This window comes from Panicum hallii, chromosome 7 (assembly GCF_002211085.1).
Source record: "Panicum hallii strain FIL2 chromosome 7, PHallii_v3.1, whole genome shotgun sequence".
Taxonomy (NCBI): Eukaryota; Viridiplantae; Streptophyta; class Magnoliopsida; order Poales; family Poaceae; genus Panicum; species Panicum hallii.
Genome location: NC_038048.1, coordinates 30,577,505 through 30,593,303, shown reverse-complemented (window position 1 = coordinate 30,593,303; position 15,799 = coordinate 30,577,505). Strand labels below are relative to the sequence as shown.

Genomic DNA, 15,799 nt, shown 5'->3' with positions numbered 1-15,799 from the left:
AAAAGGCCGTTACCAAGAATCATCATCATCAGTTCATAATTCAGCGGCCGTGGCGATGCAGTCCTCGCATCGCATGTATATAAGGAAGAATACGCCTTATAAAAGTCGAGTTAATAGATGTTACTGTTTCAGGCCAGAAGGATGATTGCAATCCTATCGATTCACATCACATGTACATTCATCTCCTACACCAAAACTTTTGGATATATATACAACTTACTAAGCCTCTCCTCTTTTGCAGGAAAATCGAGGACCCTCTCAGGAACAGAGGGACTGCTGTTCCATTTGGAATATTATCGACTTGGTTCAGAAAACGTAGAGAAAGAAGAATCAGCTTTCTTCAACAACATCTGTACAAGCTGGTTGGCGTTTATGTTAACGCTGTTCTCTCCCACTTGACTGCTGGAAGAACAGATCAATCGCACGCAGGAGCGTCTGCTGCTCCGATTGAACTGCACCAGGGTCTGCGTTCTGGTTCAGCATCAGGCCAAAGAGCAATGCGAGCATGTCATCGGTGCTCCTCGCAACCTTTTTAGCACTTTGCCCAAACATTTGCGCCTTGGAGCTTCCCTCATAGACCTGCCTTCTGCACACCTGCATGTCATGAACGAAGTGAGCCTGGTGGAAACTATACTTGGACCAAATCAAATTCACCGGGGCAGAGGAATTCAAAAGGTGTAAACTAACAAAAGGATATGATCCTGTAAGCCTACTTGTACAACTATACATTTTTAGATTACGAAGAGAATCGCACAAACCTGGAACAAGTTATGCAGAGCAACAATGTGCTCTTTACTCAGATATTTCCTAGCCATGAGCTCACTGAAGAGATTGACAATTTCTGCAGTAACATTCCTAGCAGAAAGATTAGCCACAATGCCAGATATCAGATGGCTATCAAACAGCGATGTTAGCCAATCTGGTACTTGGCTCAGCCTGAGCAATGAAATAGCTAGATTCGCTGCAAACTTCTGCTGATTGGTGAAAGATTTGGACGTCAAACCAGGAGCAGTCAAGGCAACTGCAAATTCCTCCATTATTAATCGAAACCATTTGGATTCTCTGGTCGCCACCTTCTCTTGGCTTCCAAATTTCTCCCAACCTAGAATCACAGAGAGACAGGCACCACAATTTCCAGCAACTTTACTTTCTTCACTGAAGACCAAACCCTCGGTCACTGCAATAATGGACTTCAGATACTTCACAGAGCATCTTAATTCAGCATTAGTACATGTTCTTTGATCTGAAATTCTCGTGAGCAACTCCAGCAGACATTGTGAAGCAATAAGTTTAATAGAAGGTGGACCGAAGTGCATGAGACGGCATAAATCATGGCATGGAATACCGAGGACAGAAAAAGATTGGATGTCTTCTGAATGCTGAAGAAAGTCCTGCCAGTCGATACTTGCTTCTAGAATTGTATGCAAGCTGAAAATAGAGACCACAATTAGTGCATGCTGAAGCAAATAAAATTAAGCATACAAGTAATCACTCATAGTTCATACCTTCTTAGAGAGAAAAACACTAATAGAAGTACAAGACTTAGGAGTTCTCCAAAGGCTGTATCCTGATTGTGTTGAAATAAAGATGGGCCTTTTGAACATGCTTTCTGTACTATAACATCCGTTAAAGAAACCAATGAACTGTTCAAGATTATGGCTTTTGCAGGCTCAACAAGAACTTTGCTTGCTGAATGATGCAAAACAAAGCATAATACCCCAATCAATATCTTGTGTTCTTGGTTACTAGATGTATAATCAATACCAGAATTGATAAACTCCAATAGCTGTAAACAAAAGCGGTTTCTGAATTAAACAAACTATAAATATAACCAGAAATGATGCAAAAATTGAAATACTAGCTAACAACGGATTCTTTTCGAAGGTTGCATGGACCTATACAAACAATTAGGGTTTAAGGACGGTTCCCTATATCCACAAGTTTACCCTAATAGACATCCCATGAAGCTTTTAATAACCAACAAATAATATTGTTTAAATGTGACTAAAACTAAGCTACGTGTGGCGACTTGCATGGTTCAACTCATATCAACAGAACAAGAGTACCTTCACAGTAAGAGGAAGCCATTCATCTTCCTGAGAGAATGTCAACGCACTTGCTGAACATAAGATGTTAAAGATCAAATAGGAACAAACTGTTTGGATCCTTGAAGAGTATGGTAAGCAATATATGTCATGGAATGAATCGACAATGCTGCATGATATAAACTGATCAGATGAACAAGGAGAGATGGTGACGATTTCAGCGATGACACTGACCACTGAGAAGACCTCATCTTCAGTACCCTCCTTTACTATCTGGTTTAGCAAGGACACCAGCAAAAACGAGATGACGGTTTCTCCAGAAAGTACCAGCTCTGCAACCATTTGTATGTCCACCAACTGACTGCTGTTTGAGAGCATGATAGTTTCATCTTCACAGAAAGTTTTACAAAAATTTAGCATCTGGAAGGCGAGTGGTTCCATGAGTTCTTGCTTCTGAAAGAGCCATTTTATTGCTATTGGATGGACTCGGATAGCAAGCAAATCCCAATCCTTTTGTGTCATTACATGGAATAGAGTATTCTCGGCTTCTGGACTATGTGGAATGCTGCAGCTATAGGAAATGCCCCTGACATAGGCATAAAGGTGGACCAGAAGCGTAAACATAACAGAAAAATTAATTTCATATGGGAAGTTTCCACCATTGAGGAGGATGTATTGCTCAACAGAAGCCAGAATTTGGTTGTCAGCAGCCAGCCTGAATAGTTGAAACAATCACCACATTAGCATTCTTTCTTATAAGTTATAAATGGCGAATCAAAAGCTGCGCAAGATGAGTACCTTTCATTGTAGAATGAACAGGCATACAGTATAGAAAGTATAGCACATTGGCATGATGCCAAGTTGAAGTCTTCTGTACTACATTGCCCAAGCAAATACATCAGTTCTGTGGGGTCTGATGGCAGATAAATGTGTGCATCTCTAATAGTTTCCCCGTAATTACAGCCCAAAACTCTGTCAACAATTGAACTAGTGACCAAATATACCACTGATTTTACATGATCAGTAGGAAATAAGCCCATGAGTCCAAATGACAGGCTAAACCATGAAGATGAAGCTAGCAACTCAGCAAATTTTAATGGCTTTTTGTCAGTTGCCCTTGACAAAATAAGTTGGAAAATCTGAAGGATCCCTGCCAGTGTTTCTTCATCATTACCATCAACCACAGCACTTTCAAGCCAATGCAGTAAAATCGTTCCACAAGTTCCAATGATGCTATCCTCAAGATCCTTCTTGCTAGAAATATTATATTTGCTCCCTTCAAGGCAGAACAGAAGTGCTTCTTTCAGAAGAAGAAGGGAATGAGGAATGGGGATCCTAGAATCATACTCATGTGATAGTGTTGAAGATATCGCATATCTTGATGATTCTTCAATAAATGATGGTAATTTCTCAATATCATGAGCATGAGGTGACTTCAGGATCTCTATTAATATTGAGCAAACCAGAATAAAGGTTTCAGAACTCATGCCATGTTCGCCATTGCCATTTCTTCTCAAGATTGCAGTTAAAGTACAGGCTATCTGTTCTTCTTGGGGCAGTGAGAGTATACCAGAACAATTGACCATGCAAATCCAAACAAGTTGTAAAACATGAGACTGGACTGGGTGAAATGGTATCTCTGCAACATAGTGAAGAACAGGAAGCAGAGTGGAAAATCCAATGGCAAGCTTTTCTTTGAATTTCTCCTCTGATCTGGCTAAAATTAATAGCACTTGAATAGAGGAGATGACAAGAAGATCATTATTTCCTGACGAATGTAAAACAGGAGTTCGACTTGGTAAGCCTTCAATATTCACAATGCATATAAGCTTTCAGAAAGTGGTTCATGACTGTGCTTGTACCTGATAACCTGAGAACCTCAAATATGTAATCAGCAACGTTTTCATCGATCAAAATTTGAAGTAGAGCACAAATATTTCCATCAGATGACAGGAAATGAAAGATCAAATCCAATGTCCCTGTCTGAACTTCTAGGTTAGTAGATAGCAGAGATCCTTTGACAGCCTCAGCGAATAGAACAAGAGAAGCATTTAGGGACATATAATCATTCTGCATGTGCTCTGGTTCTACGCAGTTGATTGAACTCTGATTGCTGAGCAACACAAGGTCAAAGGGTCCCTTTTTTGCTAAAGTAAGGAGCAATGCTGCAGAAGCAATTAAAAAAAGGAACAACAGTAACAAGTGAAGAAAAAGCACTGCAGAATTTCCAACATTGACAAGTTGTTTAAAGGAAAATCCGAATTTCATTAGTGTAAATGACTTGAAGGCACTATGTCAAAATTGTGAATTCTTTCCTCCAACTCTTAAACTATTGGAACTTTGTATCATATCTTGCAAACCGTCAGGAATCGTGCATTCATCAACTATGAAGGTGGTGTTTTTTAAAACATTCTCAAGTTTCTCAAACTATATGAAGATGATCATACAACTTTTTTATCATTGCCTAATTGTGGCTTATATATTTAGAATGTTCAAACAAAGACAATGTGTAGATTAATTAGTCACAAAGAAATTCTGTAAATTTATGTACAAATTGTGACAGAAACTAATCGTCAGAATTGTTTGTTGGAGCATATGAAAGTTAAAACATCAGATATCTCTAACTGGATAGAATATTCTCATAGCACTAGTATTTCTATTAAACAAAAAGAAGAAATACACTAACCAATACAATTCAAGCGAACAGTATCGTTTTGAGTTTTGAGTAGGACTTCAAGAGAGAGTTGAAACAAGTTTCTTCCAATTGCTAATAGGTCCACATCTCCATTATCACATATAATGTCCCATGGGGTGGCATTTGATATAGAGAGTTTGTATAGCACGAAGAGTATCTCTCCACGAATTTCATCGCTGTATAGAGGAAGTTAAGGATGTTGCCAGATGAGGTGCTTGGAAGGTAAGAATAAGCATCAAAGTTCAGTTGTTTTCACCTTGGTAGTCGGAGATCATTAACAAGATTTAAGAAAAGCGAAAGTTTATCTACTATATGTGCTGCAGCATCTTTGGTGGTGTTTAGCAAGACGCCCAAACAATGTAGCTGCAGTGACATAAAAGAAAGATTCAGACATTAGGTAAATCAATTTCAACAATATTGTTGCCTCTGCTTCAGAAAAAAATCATAAGAGAAGTACCAAGATGCCTCACATATTTAAGAGATCCAGTTTATGTCAGTCAAACGATGAGATAAAAGGACTGCATCCCACTTTGAACAAAATGCAGTAGTCCACCACAATTACCATAACAGGGCAAGGAAGCTGATCATCCTCCAACCATATCCTGAAACCTAACTGCAGATGTACTTCTGTGACAACATTTGAATACATCTCCTGTAGTGACACTAATCAATTAAAATAATGCTGCACTTAGTTAAGCTTTTCCCTACCACCAGTTACTATGCTTACTTCAAATGGTGCATTGGAGCTCAAGCATCTCATTAACTAGTGCTAATCTATCTAGTAGTATAATCAAGTAAGATCTTATCCTAGATTTAAGTTTGGTACAACCAAAACAAAACTAAGAAGATATCAAATGATGCTCCTCTCAGTTCATTAGCTCAATTCATATGAAGGCACAAGTAAATGTAAGGCAATTGATTACAGAAAGAAGAACAATGCATTCCATCATTTGTAGAAAACACAGATTATTGATATTGAGGCTAACGTAAATGGTGGAGTTGCAGAAAATTGTAGAGACATGACAATGCAAGCAATTATAGGAAACGAAATTGGCCTGATAGGAGTAATAAAAAAAAAGAGATTGCAGAGTGCTTAGACTATGCGACGTCAGTGTCAAGTTCAACTTCCGTATCTAGTGCAATAGGCCACTAGTGCTAATAAAGCACCTACTGACATAATAAGGAGCTGCCAAATCATGAGGCGGTTTCAGCAACACAATAATTATCATGCAATTCATGAAGTAGTCTACACTTGATCTCCACTACTCTACTCCACGACATTATTTGCAACGAAACTACTCAGGTTGAACGAGACTTCCGGAATCCAGTATCTCGCAATCTCTACTACTAAAAAGGGGTTAAGAGGGACAAAACCTTCCATCATGTGTCCACTGGTGCGACCATCGCCCCTCCCCCGTCGTCCAGCCTCGGGCTGATTTGCAGCATCCGTTTAAAAATCATCCGCATCAACAGCCATCGATTGATTTCCAGCCTCCTTCCACAAACTGCCTAAACCCTGGATCATTTTCGTTCAGCCCTCGTGCCCTGTCGCGCCATCTTCCCATCACGCCGCCGCTCAGTCACCCCGTCACCGCAGTCGCACTGTCGCCTGCATCCCCGGCGTCCTACGTCGCGCCACCGACCCGTCACCCGGTCCCCAGCATCCCTAGCGTCCTACGTCACGCCACTGCTCCATCACCCAGTCCCCAGCATCCCTAGCGTCCTACGTCGCACCACCGCTCCATCACCCCGTCACCGCCGTCGCACCGCCGCTCCGTGCCTGGCATCCTATGCCATGACGTCGATAGCGTAGCGCGGCCACCGTCTGCACCGTCGCGAGGTCGCGCGGCCACCCTGTCACGCCGCCGCTCCGTCCCCAGCATCCTATGCCGCGTCGTCGTTGGCGTAGCTTTGCCACCTTCCGTGCCGTCACGCCACCGCTCCATTCCGAGCTTCCTACGGCGATTGTTGCCGGTTTCTAGCCCACCATCACGATAGGGCGCCGCCTCTCCGTCCCCGGCATCCTACGGGGACCATCACCGACTTCTACGGCCTCTGTCTCCTCCGTCTCCTCCTCGCGGGGCTCGCCTTCCGCGTGGACGGCGGCGGCGCCACACTCCTTCCGCCCCCAGCCCCCGTGCCCCCCGCGCCCACGCCCCGCCTCACGGTTCCCGGAGTTGTTCCGGAGAACGATGGGGCGGCAGCGTCACGCTCCACGGACATCGCCGCCGCGGGGGTGCGCTACACCGGGATCGTCGCCCCAGCGGCGCCCAAGAAGCAGTCTCCGGGTGCTCTTCGTCCTACCGCAGCCCAGGCGCCACGAGCTGGCCTGCGCGGTGAGCAGCGAGGCGAAGGCTGAACCCCGGTGAGTCTCTTGGTCTCCTTCCCCTGTTCCCATTTGTGGGCGGTGGTGTGGGTTTGCCTCGCATGCACGCCGCGGCGCCGCCCCCGCCTAATCACTGCCCCGTCGCTCCACCAAGGCAGGCCGCGGGTGCCGCCTCTGCTACGCGGCTACCATCGCCCCATGCCTGCTCGCCGGCTTCACGTGTCCCCAGCGGGCCGCGAGAGCCGCCCCCACCTGCTCGCTCCCCGCCGCTCCCCCGAGGACATGCCGAGCTTCCGTCGCCCCCGCCTGCTCGCCGGCTTCGCCCGGGGCAATGGTCAGCTTATCCGGCGAGGACATGCCAGGCCCCCGCGCCGCCGTCGCACTGAGTTCCTCCTCGATCACCGGCTTGTGTTTAGATATTGAATAGCTAAATATTTTTTTCTCAATTCTCTGATGTCAGCCTCTTCATCGCGCTGCTTTGCACGCTCTGCTAGGAGAAGAGCATGTCCGGCATTGGGGCAGACCTTCCACGTTCTGCTCAGCTGGCGATGATGCGTTGGGGCAGCGCCGGCGTTTGGGTGGAGCGAGCCTGAGCTGGCAATGGCTTGATTGATTGCTACAATAAGAACAGGGATGTACGGAAGGCCTACAAACTGCTCGACAAAAATGTGGGAGAAGAACATTTCCCTTATGTGATCTCTTACATGAGCCTGATTGGACGCTGCTCAACAAGTTCAGGCGATTGCTAAGCAGCTCGTATGCATTTCACTCTTGTTCTGCGTTCTGATCTGACCAATCCCTTCATCTCCTGATTTTCTAGGCACTGCAGAAATACATATGCTTGTCTGCTGACGAGGAGGACTCTACATGTGTCAAACTGTGAATTGCATTGGATGTTTGCTTTGGTGCAATTTTTAGGAATCTGATTGGTGTACTGTGCATTCTTCACAGCATGGGTTCTTAACTTGTTGTGCAGGTGCTAAGCGAAGTTACTATTATGTGTTTATTGCAGGGAAGGTTCGTGATCTATCCAAGAAATTTTGATGGTGAAAGATGAACCTATTTTCTTGTTCCACATGGAAGTGTAGCACATAAGTGGATAAGCAATATTTTCTTTCTTGTCAATCAGGGCAATCACTGCGTCCTCGGTAGCAACCATTTTGTTTAAACATTGGTCTGGGTTCCGTGCTAAAAGGTAATTATGCCACAGAGCTATTCAGTTGAAATAGAAGCATAATCTCTTTGCCTGTTATCTTCGTATACTTGTGGTTTACGATTTAACAAGGGCTCAATTAACTGACCATTCTGATTGCTTCCAGAGACTTATATATTGTGCCGTCCAAGGCTGCCTTTCCTCATTCGTTGCATTGATCAATTTGGATTTGGACACAGAATAGTTAGCTTCATTTGTTCTATGCTTCCTGTTTAATGAATTGTTGCGTCACCGGTGTATTCAGTGCTATTCGCAAAAGGCCTAATATGCTGGTGGTTAGATTGATTAATTGACCTGCAGTTATCTACGCCGGCGGAGCATCAATGGCTTTCATGTGCGTGTCGCCATTGCTTTGGTGATGGTGCCGCATCAGTTGTGCAGAGCACCCCAAAAAACTGAATTCTGTAGTGAGTTCGTGCATGTGAAATTGATTTTGATAAAGGACACAATGGTTATGTAGGAGTGTGCTTGTAAATTCTTGTCAAGTATGCTAAATTTCTATGAGAACGAATCTGAATCGAGTGACCTTTAGCCATAACAAAGTACATGCATTTAGCTATGCAATTTAAGATATGTTTGACCCACTATCAAGATGGTTGTTAATCTCATAGGCATATTAACTTGGGAGCTTGGCACTCCACCAGTCCACATGTAGGTTTCGAGTTGGCTCAGCATGATCTTCACATTGTCTCAAGTGAAACAAATGCGGATCCTTATGATGTGGATTTTGGATTGAGTTTGGCACTTGATGACTTAGTGAATTATGCAGGATTATCATATTCTGTCCGTCATAGTTCCAATTCCTTTTTCTTATGAAGCTCATGAGTTTTCCATGATAATTTGGTTGAATCATTCTTTGATTTATTTTAACTATCCAAATCATCGAGCAAGAAGAAATTTAATGTAATTCTATTCTATAGTGCAAATGTTTTGGATATGGCATTTTTCAAGTTTGGATACTGCTCCATGGGCTATGGCTTCAGATCTGTTCGGTTCAGCTTTGGTCTTGCATTTTTCTTTTCCTAAGGATAAGGATTACAACATTGTGCTACAATGCACTACATTTAGAATGGGGCTTGTGAAATCACATTGTTCTTACTTTTGCTTTGTGTTATCCTTACCACTGTAGAATGACACTTTTTTTCTTCTCCGGTTCACATCGTTTCAATGCAGTAAATGGTCTCAGGGGCAACAAAGTGAAAGTGCATTTGATGATATCAAGGTGTTCACACTAAGTATTCGCATAGATCAATGTTCAAAAGATGAAAATGAGTTATACATTTAGCATATCGTTTGCTTAAATAACTATCCATTATCCTCCTTTTTAAATAAATGAATCATCATAGTAAAATAGCAATTTTATGGTGTCTCTCACTGAATTTTTCCTTTTATTATTGTCTTCCCATTGTTAGATGCCTCTATGTTTTGCCATGCCAGATGCCACTTATGCCAGTCAATCAAGCCACAAGTCAAGCAAGTGCAACAACTAATATGTTTGATGCCGCTAGCGAGATACTGAACTACAAGTTTCTATAGAAAATATGTGTACAGTTTGTGAGTATGATTTATAAATTAGTATTCAGATTATAATTAAATTTGCAGTTGTTTGGAGAGAAATCTTTAGACTTTTGAAAAGTATATTTGGTTCACATATAGTTCAAAGCCCCATATTTTTTACGCTCCTCTTGTTGCTTTGAACAATTTTCGATTTCCCGTAGCAACGCACGGGCATAGAACTAGTGTTTACAGTGAAAAACCATTTCCAACGATCCAATTTTCAGAGACAGCTAGCCTAGGACGAAAATGTGAGTGGCTAGGAGCCGCACACGTACCGTGTGGAGGTGCTTCACGAGAGAGCCGGAGGAGAGGACGCGGGCGACGCGGGCGACGAGCTCTGAGGCGGCGGGGGTGCCCACTGCTGCGGCGAGGTCGGCCGCGAGGTCGGACGCCTGTGAGGCGAGCGCCGCATCGCGGCGGGCGGCGGCGCCCGCGAGCGCCTCGGCGAGTGGCGCCGCGAGGAGGCGTGGGTGCGCGGAGCGGAGTGGAGCGAGGAAGGCCGGGTCCGCGAGCGCCAGGGAGAGGCTGGCGAGCGCGTGCGCGACGTGGTGGGACGGCGTGGAGGCGGCGCCCGCGGACGACAGGAGCGCCGCGGCGCAGGAGAGGCAGACGCGGCCGCCCGCCGAGGTCGGCAGCGAGTGCGACGCCCGATGGCCCGCGCCGCAGGCACGTGGCGGCGCCGGCGCCGGCGGAGGTGGCGGCGAAGTGTCGCCGTCGGATTCCATGGGGAAGGCAAAAGGGGGTTTTCGGAGATTTCGAGAGATCGAAGTTGCGGGGAGGTTTTAGGTTTTTTTTCTGTTTAGCCTTTTTTTAAGTTTCTCACGTTATGATAAAAGTTTTGCGAAAAAATTCTAGACGGTGCTATCACAATTGGTGTCCTTAATTAATAACATAGAGTCGGATTATTTGGCACCATGATGTTCCATGTTAGATCCAATATGGATCTGGCGGAAATAATAAAGCCAAACTACGTGATGTCATGCTATTTCGTTACGACAGTAAAGATTATAACATCTTGCTATTTTTTAACGGCATATGCTAACTATTCCGACACCGTTACCTAAAATATAATTCTGTGACCCGCTCTCTCCCTCCTCGTCTTTCTTCCCGATGTGCTGGCCTCCTCTCCCTCCCTCTCACCTCCCCCATCCAAATCCGATCATCTCCGATCAAATCCATAGGGCATGGACAAGATCAGAGTTAGTGAAGTCCCTTCCCTCTCTTGATTTTGTCCAACACAATGCATTGATTTTGCTAAATTTCATTTAACCTTAATTAGAACCGTGGGGCTTCAAATTTGAAAATAAATTGTATACGAATGAATTAGTTGGTGCAGAAGCTTGTTTTGATGGTTGTAATGTTGGGGATTCGGTAATTTTGCAATGTATTACCTTGAAATGAGCAATGCATAGGAGAGCACCATTTATACTTTGGTATGCACTGATCATGTAAAAGACAATGAGATGAACTGAGAAATGCAATACTTGAAATTGATGTAGAGAAGACAGGTATCACTGTCTAGGTATTTTAGTTGAATCAATTACAAAATCATAGTTAGATTTAGGCAAGTTTATAATGATGATAAATATGATGTAGTATGGTGGATTGATTGGTCTTATTATTTTTTGATAGATGGACAAATTTTTAATTTTATACCACGGTGGTGATGTGAAGCGAAATGAGATAAGCGTTGTTGATTTTAAGAATGTTGTTGATTTTAAGAATATGAAAGAATTGATACTGCTTTTTAGTGCAAGATCAGCATTTAGTGGTATCGTGGATAGGTTGAAAAAGAGATTGAGGTGGACGGGTAATGACGTGGATGTGATCTTGCAAGTGGTAATTGATGTTGGATCCTTAAGAGGTCTACACATTAGGAGACTGATCTCAGTATATGGTTAAGATTAGCGGGAGAATTACGTGCCAGTTGTGATGGATAATGATATTAGAGTATTGGACTTGTTTGTGCGAAAGGTTTCAAGAGAGGTTCCCCCTCATGGGTGGCCAATGGATCTGAACAACTCACTATGCTGAGGATGTTGGTGAGGTTTAGGTTGTTCCATTAGAGACAATATTTGCTTCAGGTTGATGGTATTGATGATGAAAATGAGGATAGAATATATGGTAGCAATGATGATCCTGGCCCCTACAATGGCGGAAAAGGTGATCAGGGCTACAAAAGTGGCAACACCAGCACTCCAGGTAAAAATGGTGTTTACCAGCCGACTTTACAATTCAACTTCAAATTTTATCATAGTAGTTGTGTTTATTAAATTGAAGTCTATCTGATCCTACTTCCTAGACGCTCTCTATGGAAAAAGAGTGATATTGATACCACTCATATTTTATTAGGTACTAGAGTAGCCTTAGCAACACAAAGAACACACAACTTGAGAAGAGCAGACGTGTGAAATTTGCCGATTGTCTTTAAGCTAATGACCTGACGCTCAAATGCAGTTAGATCGGCATCATATTTAGTGACATCATTCCACGCTTAAGGCATTTCAATTTGTTAATGGGGTTAAGGATTGTCTTAGGGTTTAGGGTGTTTAGGATTGGTTGAATTGAACACTAGTTTTCATCTTGAGAGCACTTGACAATTGACATGAATAGTTAGTGGCATTTGTGCATGTGAGTTTTATATTTAGTTTTATCCTCGTAGCCCTCACGAATGCACACACGCTGCACCCCTGCACCCTCCTTTTGGCAAATGAAAAGTATGCCACATACTAGTTACATTACATATCTACTTTCAGGCATGAGAAATTGAGAATCATTTGCAGCTATACCATTTTCTACTAACACATGCTGCAACTTCTTGTTCATTTCTGCATCATAGCGTTTTTTCTATCTTAAAAATGTTAATCTCCTATCAGCGATATACCATTGGAGGGTGAAATGCAGAATTTACGACTCCTCGATGGGCATCTTGATGCCCTTGATCTCGCGCGCCAGAGTCCGAAGCTCTTCGACCTCGTCGCAGGTCAGGCTCCACCCGAGCGCGCCGGCGAACTCCTTGGCCTGGCTGGCATTCTTGGCCCCGGGGATTGGCACTACGTTCCCCTGGCAGGTCAGCCAGTTCAAAGACACCTGAAACAGAGGTGTTACATACAACTCGTTATGATCTCAGTGACTTTGATTCGGAGATGGTCCAAGTTTTTGTCGGTGAAGCACCTGGGTTGGACTCTTGCCATAGCTTGCTCCAATCTCTTTGATCCTGCTCATAAGTGGTTGGAGCTGTGTAGACATAAGACATGAAGCATCTTCGGATTTCAGACAAAAAAGTTGAATTGCAGAGATTGAAGCTGCATGTCATGTAACTTAGCTAGTTCTAATTTACAGAAATCTGACCTTGGTGAGGAACTCAGGAGTGTATGTATTTGCTCGAGGACCGGTAGGGGGATTTTCTGGAGTGTATTTCCCTGTCAGAACACCTGTATATCTATATGAGTTAGTGCAGGAAATGAGATCTAGAAAACTAAACCTGTTTAATACTATCGGATAATTGGGTAGAGAAAATTAAGGGACTGGTTCCTACCTTGAGCTATTGGGGAATAGGCAATCAGGGTGATGCCGAGCTCATCACAAGCTGCCTTCACACCATTCAACTCAGGGGTTCTGTATATCAGGCTGTAATTCACCTGGTTTGCAGCAAGTGGAACACCCCTCTTCTTCAGGCGCGCATGTGCATCCCGAAGGCGCTTCTCTATATAAGAGAACATGATACTGATTGTTATTTCAATGAACTTTACTGAAAAGGATGCAGCTAATGGTGAACACTCAGGATCATTCGCAAGCCAAAGTGAGAACACAAACCGCTGTAGTTTGAGACTCCAACAGCCTTTACAAGGCCTTGCTCATAAGCATCCGCCAGGCCATCAAGGTACGCTGAAATGATTCATGATCAGTCATGTCAGAAAAAGAAAGTTAATAGATGTTAGAAAGCACAATAGGCAATCAGATTTGATTTTGCCAAGGGTATGTTGCGTTTGATATCTACCTTCATTCCCCCATATCCCAGGCCTGAAAAGGCGATAATAAGAATACCTCAGTTAAAAATGCAGATAATTTACAGACAGGTAAATGTATCAGAGAAAGCAGAGGAGCCGACCAGTGGAGTTGGTAGAGCTCCACCGAGGACAGGCCAAGACGGTCTAGCGATTTCTTGAGTGCAGAAAGAACGCTTCCTCGGCCAAATCTCCATGGAAGGGCAGCAAACTTTGTTGCGACAGCGACCTCAACCTGCTCCTTCTGTTGCCTTTCCTTGATGAATCTGATGGCAAGACACACATCACATGATGAATAACTACTGTTGCACAGCATCCTTTTGCAAAGTTTTGAAGGGAGAAACATCGGACAATGGCATTATACCCTCCTAGTAAACTTTCAGAGTTGACTGCTCCCATCAGCTGAAGGACAGAAAGATTTTCAGTTAAATAGATGTGCCATCAGAACTGAATTTGGGAAGAATGAGTGAGCTAGGTTTCTGTTTCTTACCGCTGTACCGTACACTTCTGCTGTGTCAAAGAAGGTCATCCCGTTGTCGATGCTCGCATCGAACGCTTCCTGTGCCTCCTTCAATCTCCTATCTGTCAAATTAATTAAAAGCAGTCAATTACCTTTTACATCCGCAACAGAGTGCAATCGATCATTGTCATTGGCATGCTAAATTAATGATGAAGGTCGAAGTAGCAGCAATATATAGATAATTCTGGCACAACTGAAACAGCCACACCTAAAGTATTGCAGAGATCATATGAAGTAGGAAAACATGCCAATTTCGTTTTGCCTGTGGTGATGCCAACCGTGCAAGATACGCATGACACAACACAACACAGCACATACTGTTTCCTTGCAGGCAATGCAACATGCAGTGATGTGCACGAGAAGCATGAGCCGAGGAACATCCAGGAAACGCTGGCGCCCAAACACGCTTTCTGCTCCCCGAAGGAAAAAAATAGCACGTACCGTCCCACTCGGAGTCGTTCCAGTAGGTAGTGTCGCCCCAGGACCAGGCGCCGATGCCGAGCTTGGTGACCGCGACGCCGGACTCGCCGAGCCTCACCTTGCCCTCGCCCTCCTCGACCACCGCGGCCGCGCCGGATGCCACCGCGCGGGGCGGGCGGCAGCGCGTCCGCCGCCCGCCGCCGCCGGGGGGCGGAGGAGGGCAGCAGCAGGCCACGCCGCCGGCGACCTGCAAGGCCATCGCGCGCGTCCTCAAGCTCGCTCGCTCCTTCGCTCGCTTGCTGCTCGATCAGACCACTCGCTCACCGCGCGCGCGAGAGGCAGGGAGGAGCACGCGTTCTCCGTGTCCGGGGCGAGCGGGGGCCGAGAGCTGTGGGCGCCTCGTTTTGATGGTGCCGGGACTCGGGAGCACCGGGGGGAATCTGCTCCGGGACGGCGACGGGTCTTGGCATGGAGCCCGGTGGCGGTGGCGGTTGGCGGGGAGGAGTTGCTGATAGTTTCTGTGCTCGTGTGGCTGCAGGCTTCTTGCTGTGGAGTACTGGAGTAGCAGAGTCTAGACTCGAGAGAGCTCGAGTCCCAGCTGCCACGTGAGGAACGTTGCGCTTCGCTTTCAGTATATCTACGGTGGCGCGTAGTGGTTCACTGGGACCAAAGCGAACGAACGGTCTAAAATTAATCGTGGGAGGAAAACCAATACTAAGAGCATATATGTTTGTTTGTTCTAAGATTATTAGATAATCTAGTTTATATAATCCCACAGGAACAACAAAACATATCATAGATTATTCTTCAGATTACATATAACCTATACCCTACATTATCATTATCTCATAAGCTGTCTGAGATATGCTTATTACAGATTATATAGTCTAGCATATGTATAAGCTGAATTATATAGTCTGAAAAGAAAACAAACAGGATGTAAGATAGATGGCAATTGCAGGTTAGACTACTAAGAGTATGTGTGCTTGCCCCATAAATCATATAATCTCACATGC

The 15,799-nt window shown here is 44.5% G+C and overlaps 2 protein-coding genes across 7 annotated transcripts; both read right to left on the bottom strand.

Moving 5' to 3' along the window:
• Window positions 1-80: 80 nt before the first annotated feature.
• Window positions 81-10,639, bottom strand: LOC112899639 (protein PRD1). 6 transcript variants are annotated; one of them, XM_025968188.1, is made up of 9 exons: window positions 10,112-10,639; window positions 4,997-5,103; window positions 4,732-4,916; window positions 3,908-4,210; window positions 2,844-3,813; window positions 2,067-2,760; window positions 1,506-1,786; window positions 759-1,428; window positions 81-594 (listed from the first exon to the last, which is right to left on the bottom strand). In XM_025968188.1, the coding sequence occupies exons 1-9, from the start codon at window positions 10,559-10,561 to the stop codon at window positions 376-378; spliced, it is 3,879 nt and encodes a 1,292-aa protein (XP_025823973.1). In that variant the 5' UTR covers window positions 10,562-10,639; the 3' UTR covers window positions 81-375. The 6 variants fall into 6 exon arrangements, with proteins under 6 accessions (XP_025823973.1, XP_025823976.1, XP_025823974.1 ...); XM_025968191.1 differs by lacking the exon at window positions 4,732-4,916 and adding an exon at window positions 5,211-5,353 and having other exon boundaries at window positions 10,112-10,247; XM_025968189.1 differs by lacking the exon at window positions 4,732-4,916 and adding an exon at window positions 5,211-5,392 and having other exon boundaries at window positions 10,112-10,242.
• Window positions 10,640-12,508: 1,869 nt separating this feature from the next.
• LOC112901682 (uncharacterized oxidoreductase At1g06690, chloroplastic-like) lies at window positions 12,509-15,180 on the bottom strand. Its single transcript, XM_025970641.1, has 10 exons — window positions 14,805-15,180; window positions 14,334-14,425; window positions 14,208-14,245; window positions 13,948-14,109; window positions 13,837-13,859; window positions 13,653-13,724; window positions 13,375-13,542; window positions 13,188-13,270; window positions 13,011-13,073; window positions 12,509-12,926 (listed from the first exon to the last, which is right to left on the bottom strand). Exons 1-10 carry the CDS (start codon window positions 15,040-15,042, stop codon window positions 12,744-12,746), a joined length of 1,122 nt encoding a protein of 373 aa, XP_025826426.1. The 5' UTR covers window positions 15,043-15,180; the 3' UTR covers window positions 12,509-12,743.
• Between the last annotated feature and the right edge of the window lie 619 nt (window positions 15,181-15,799).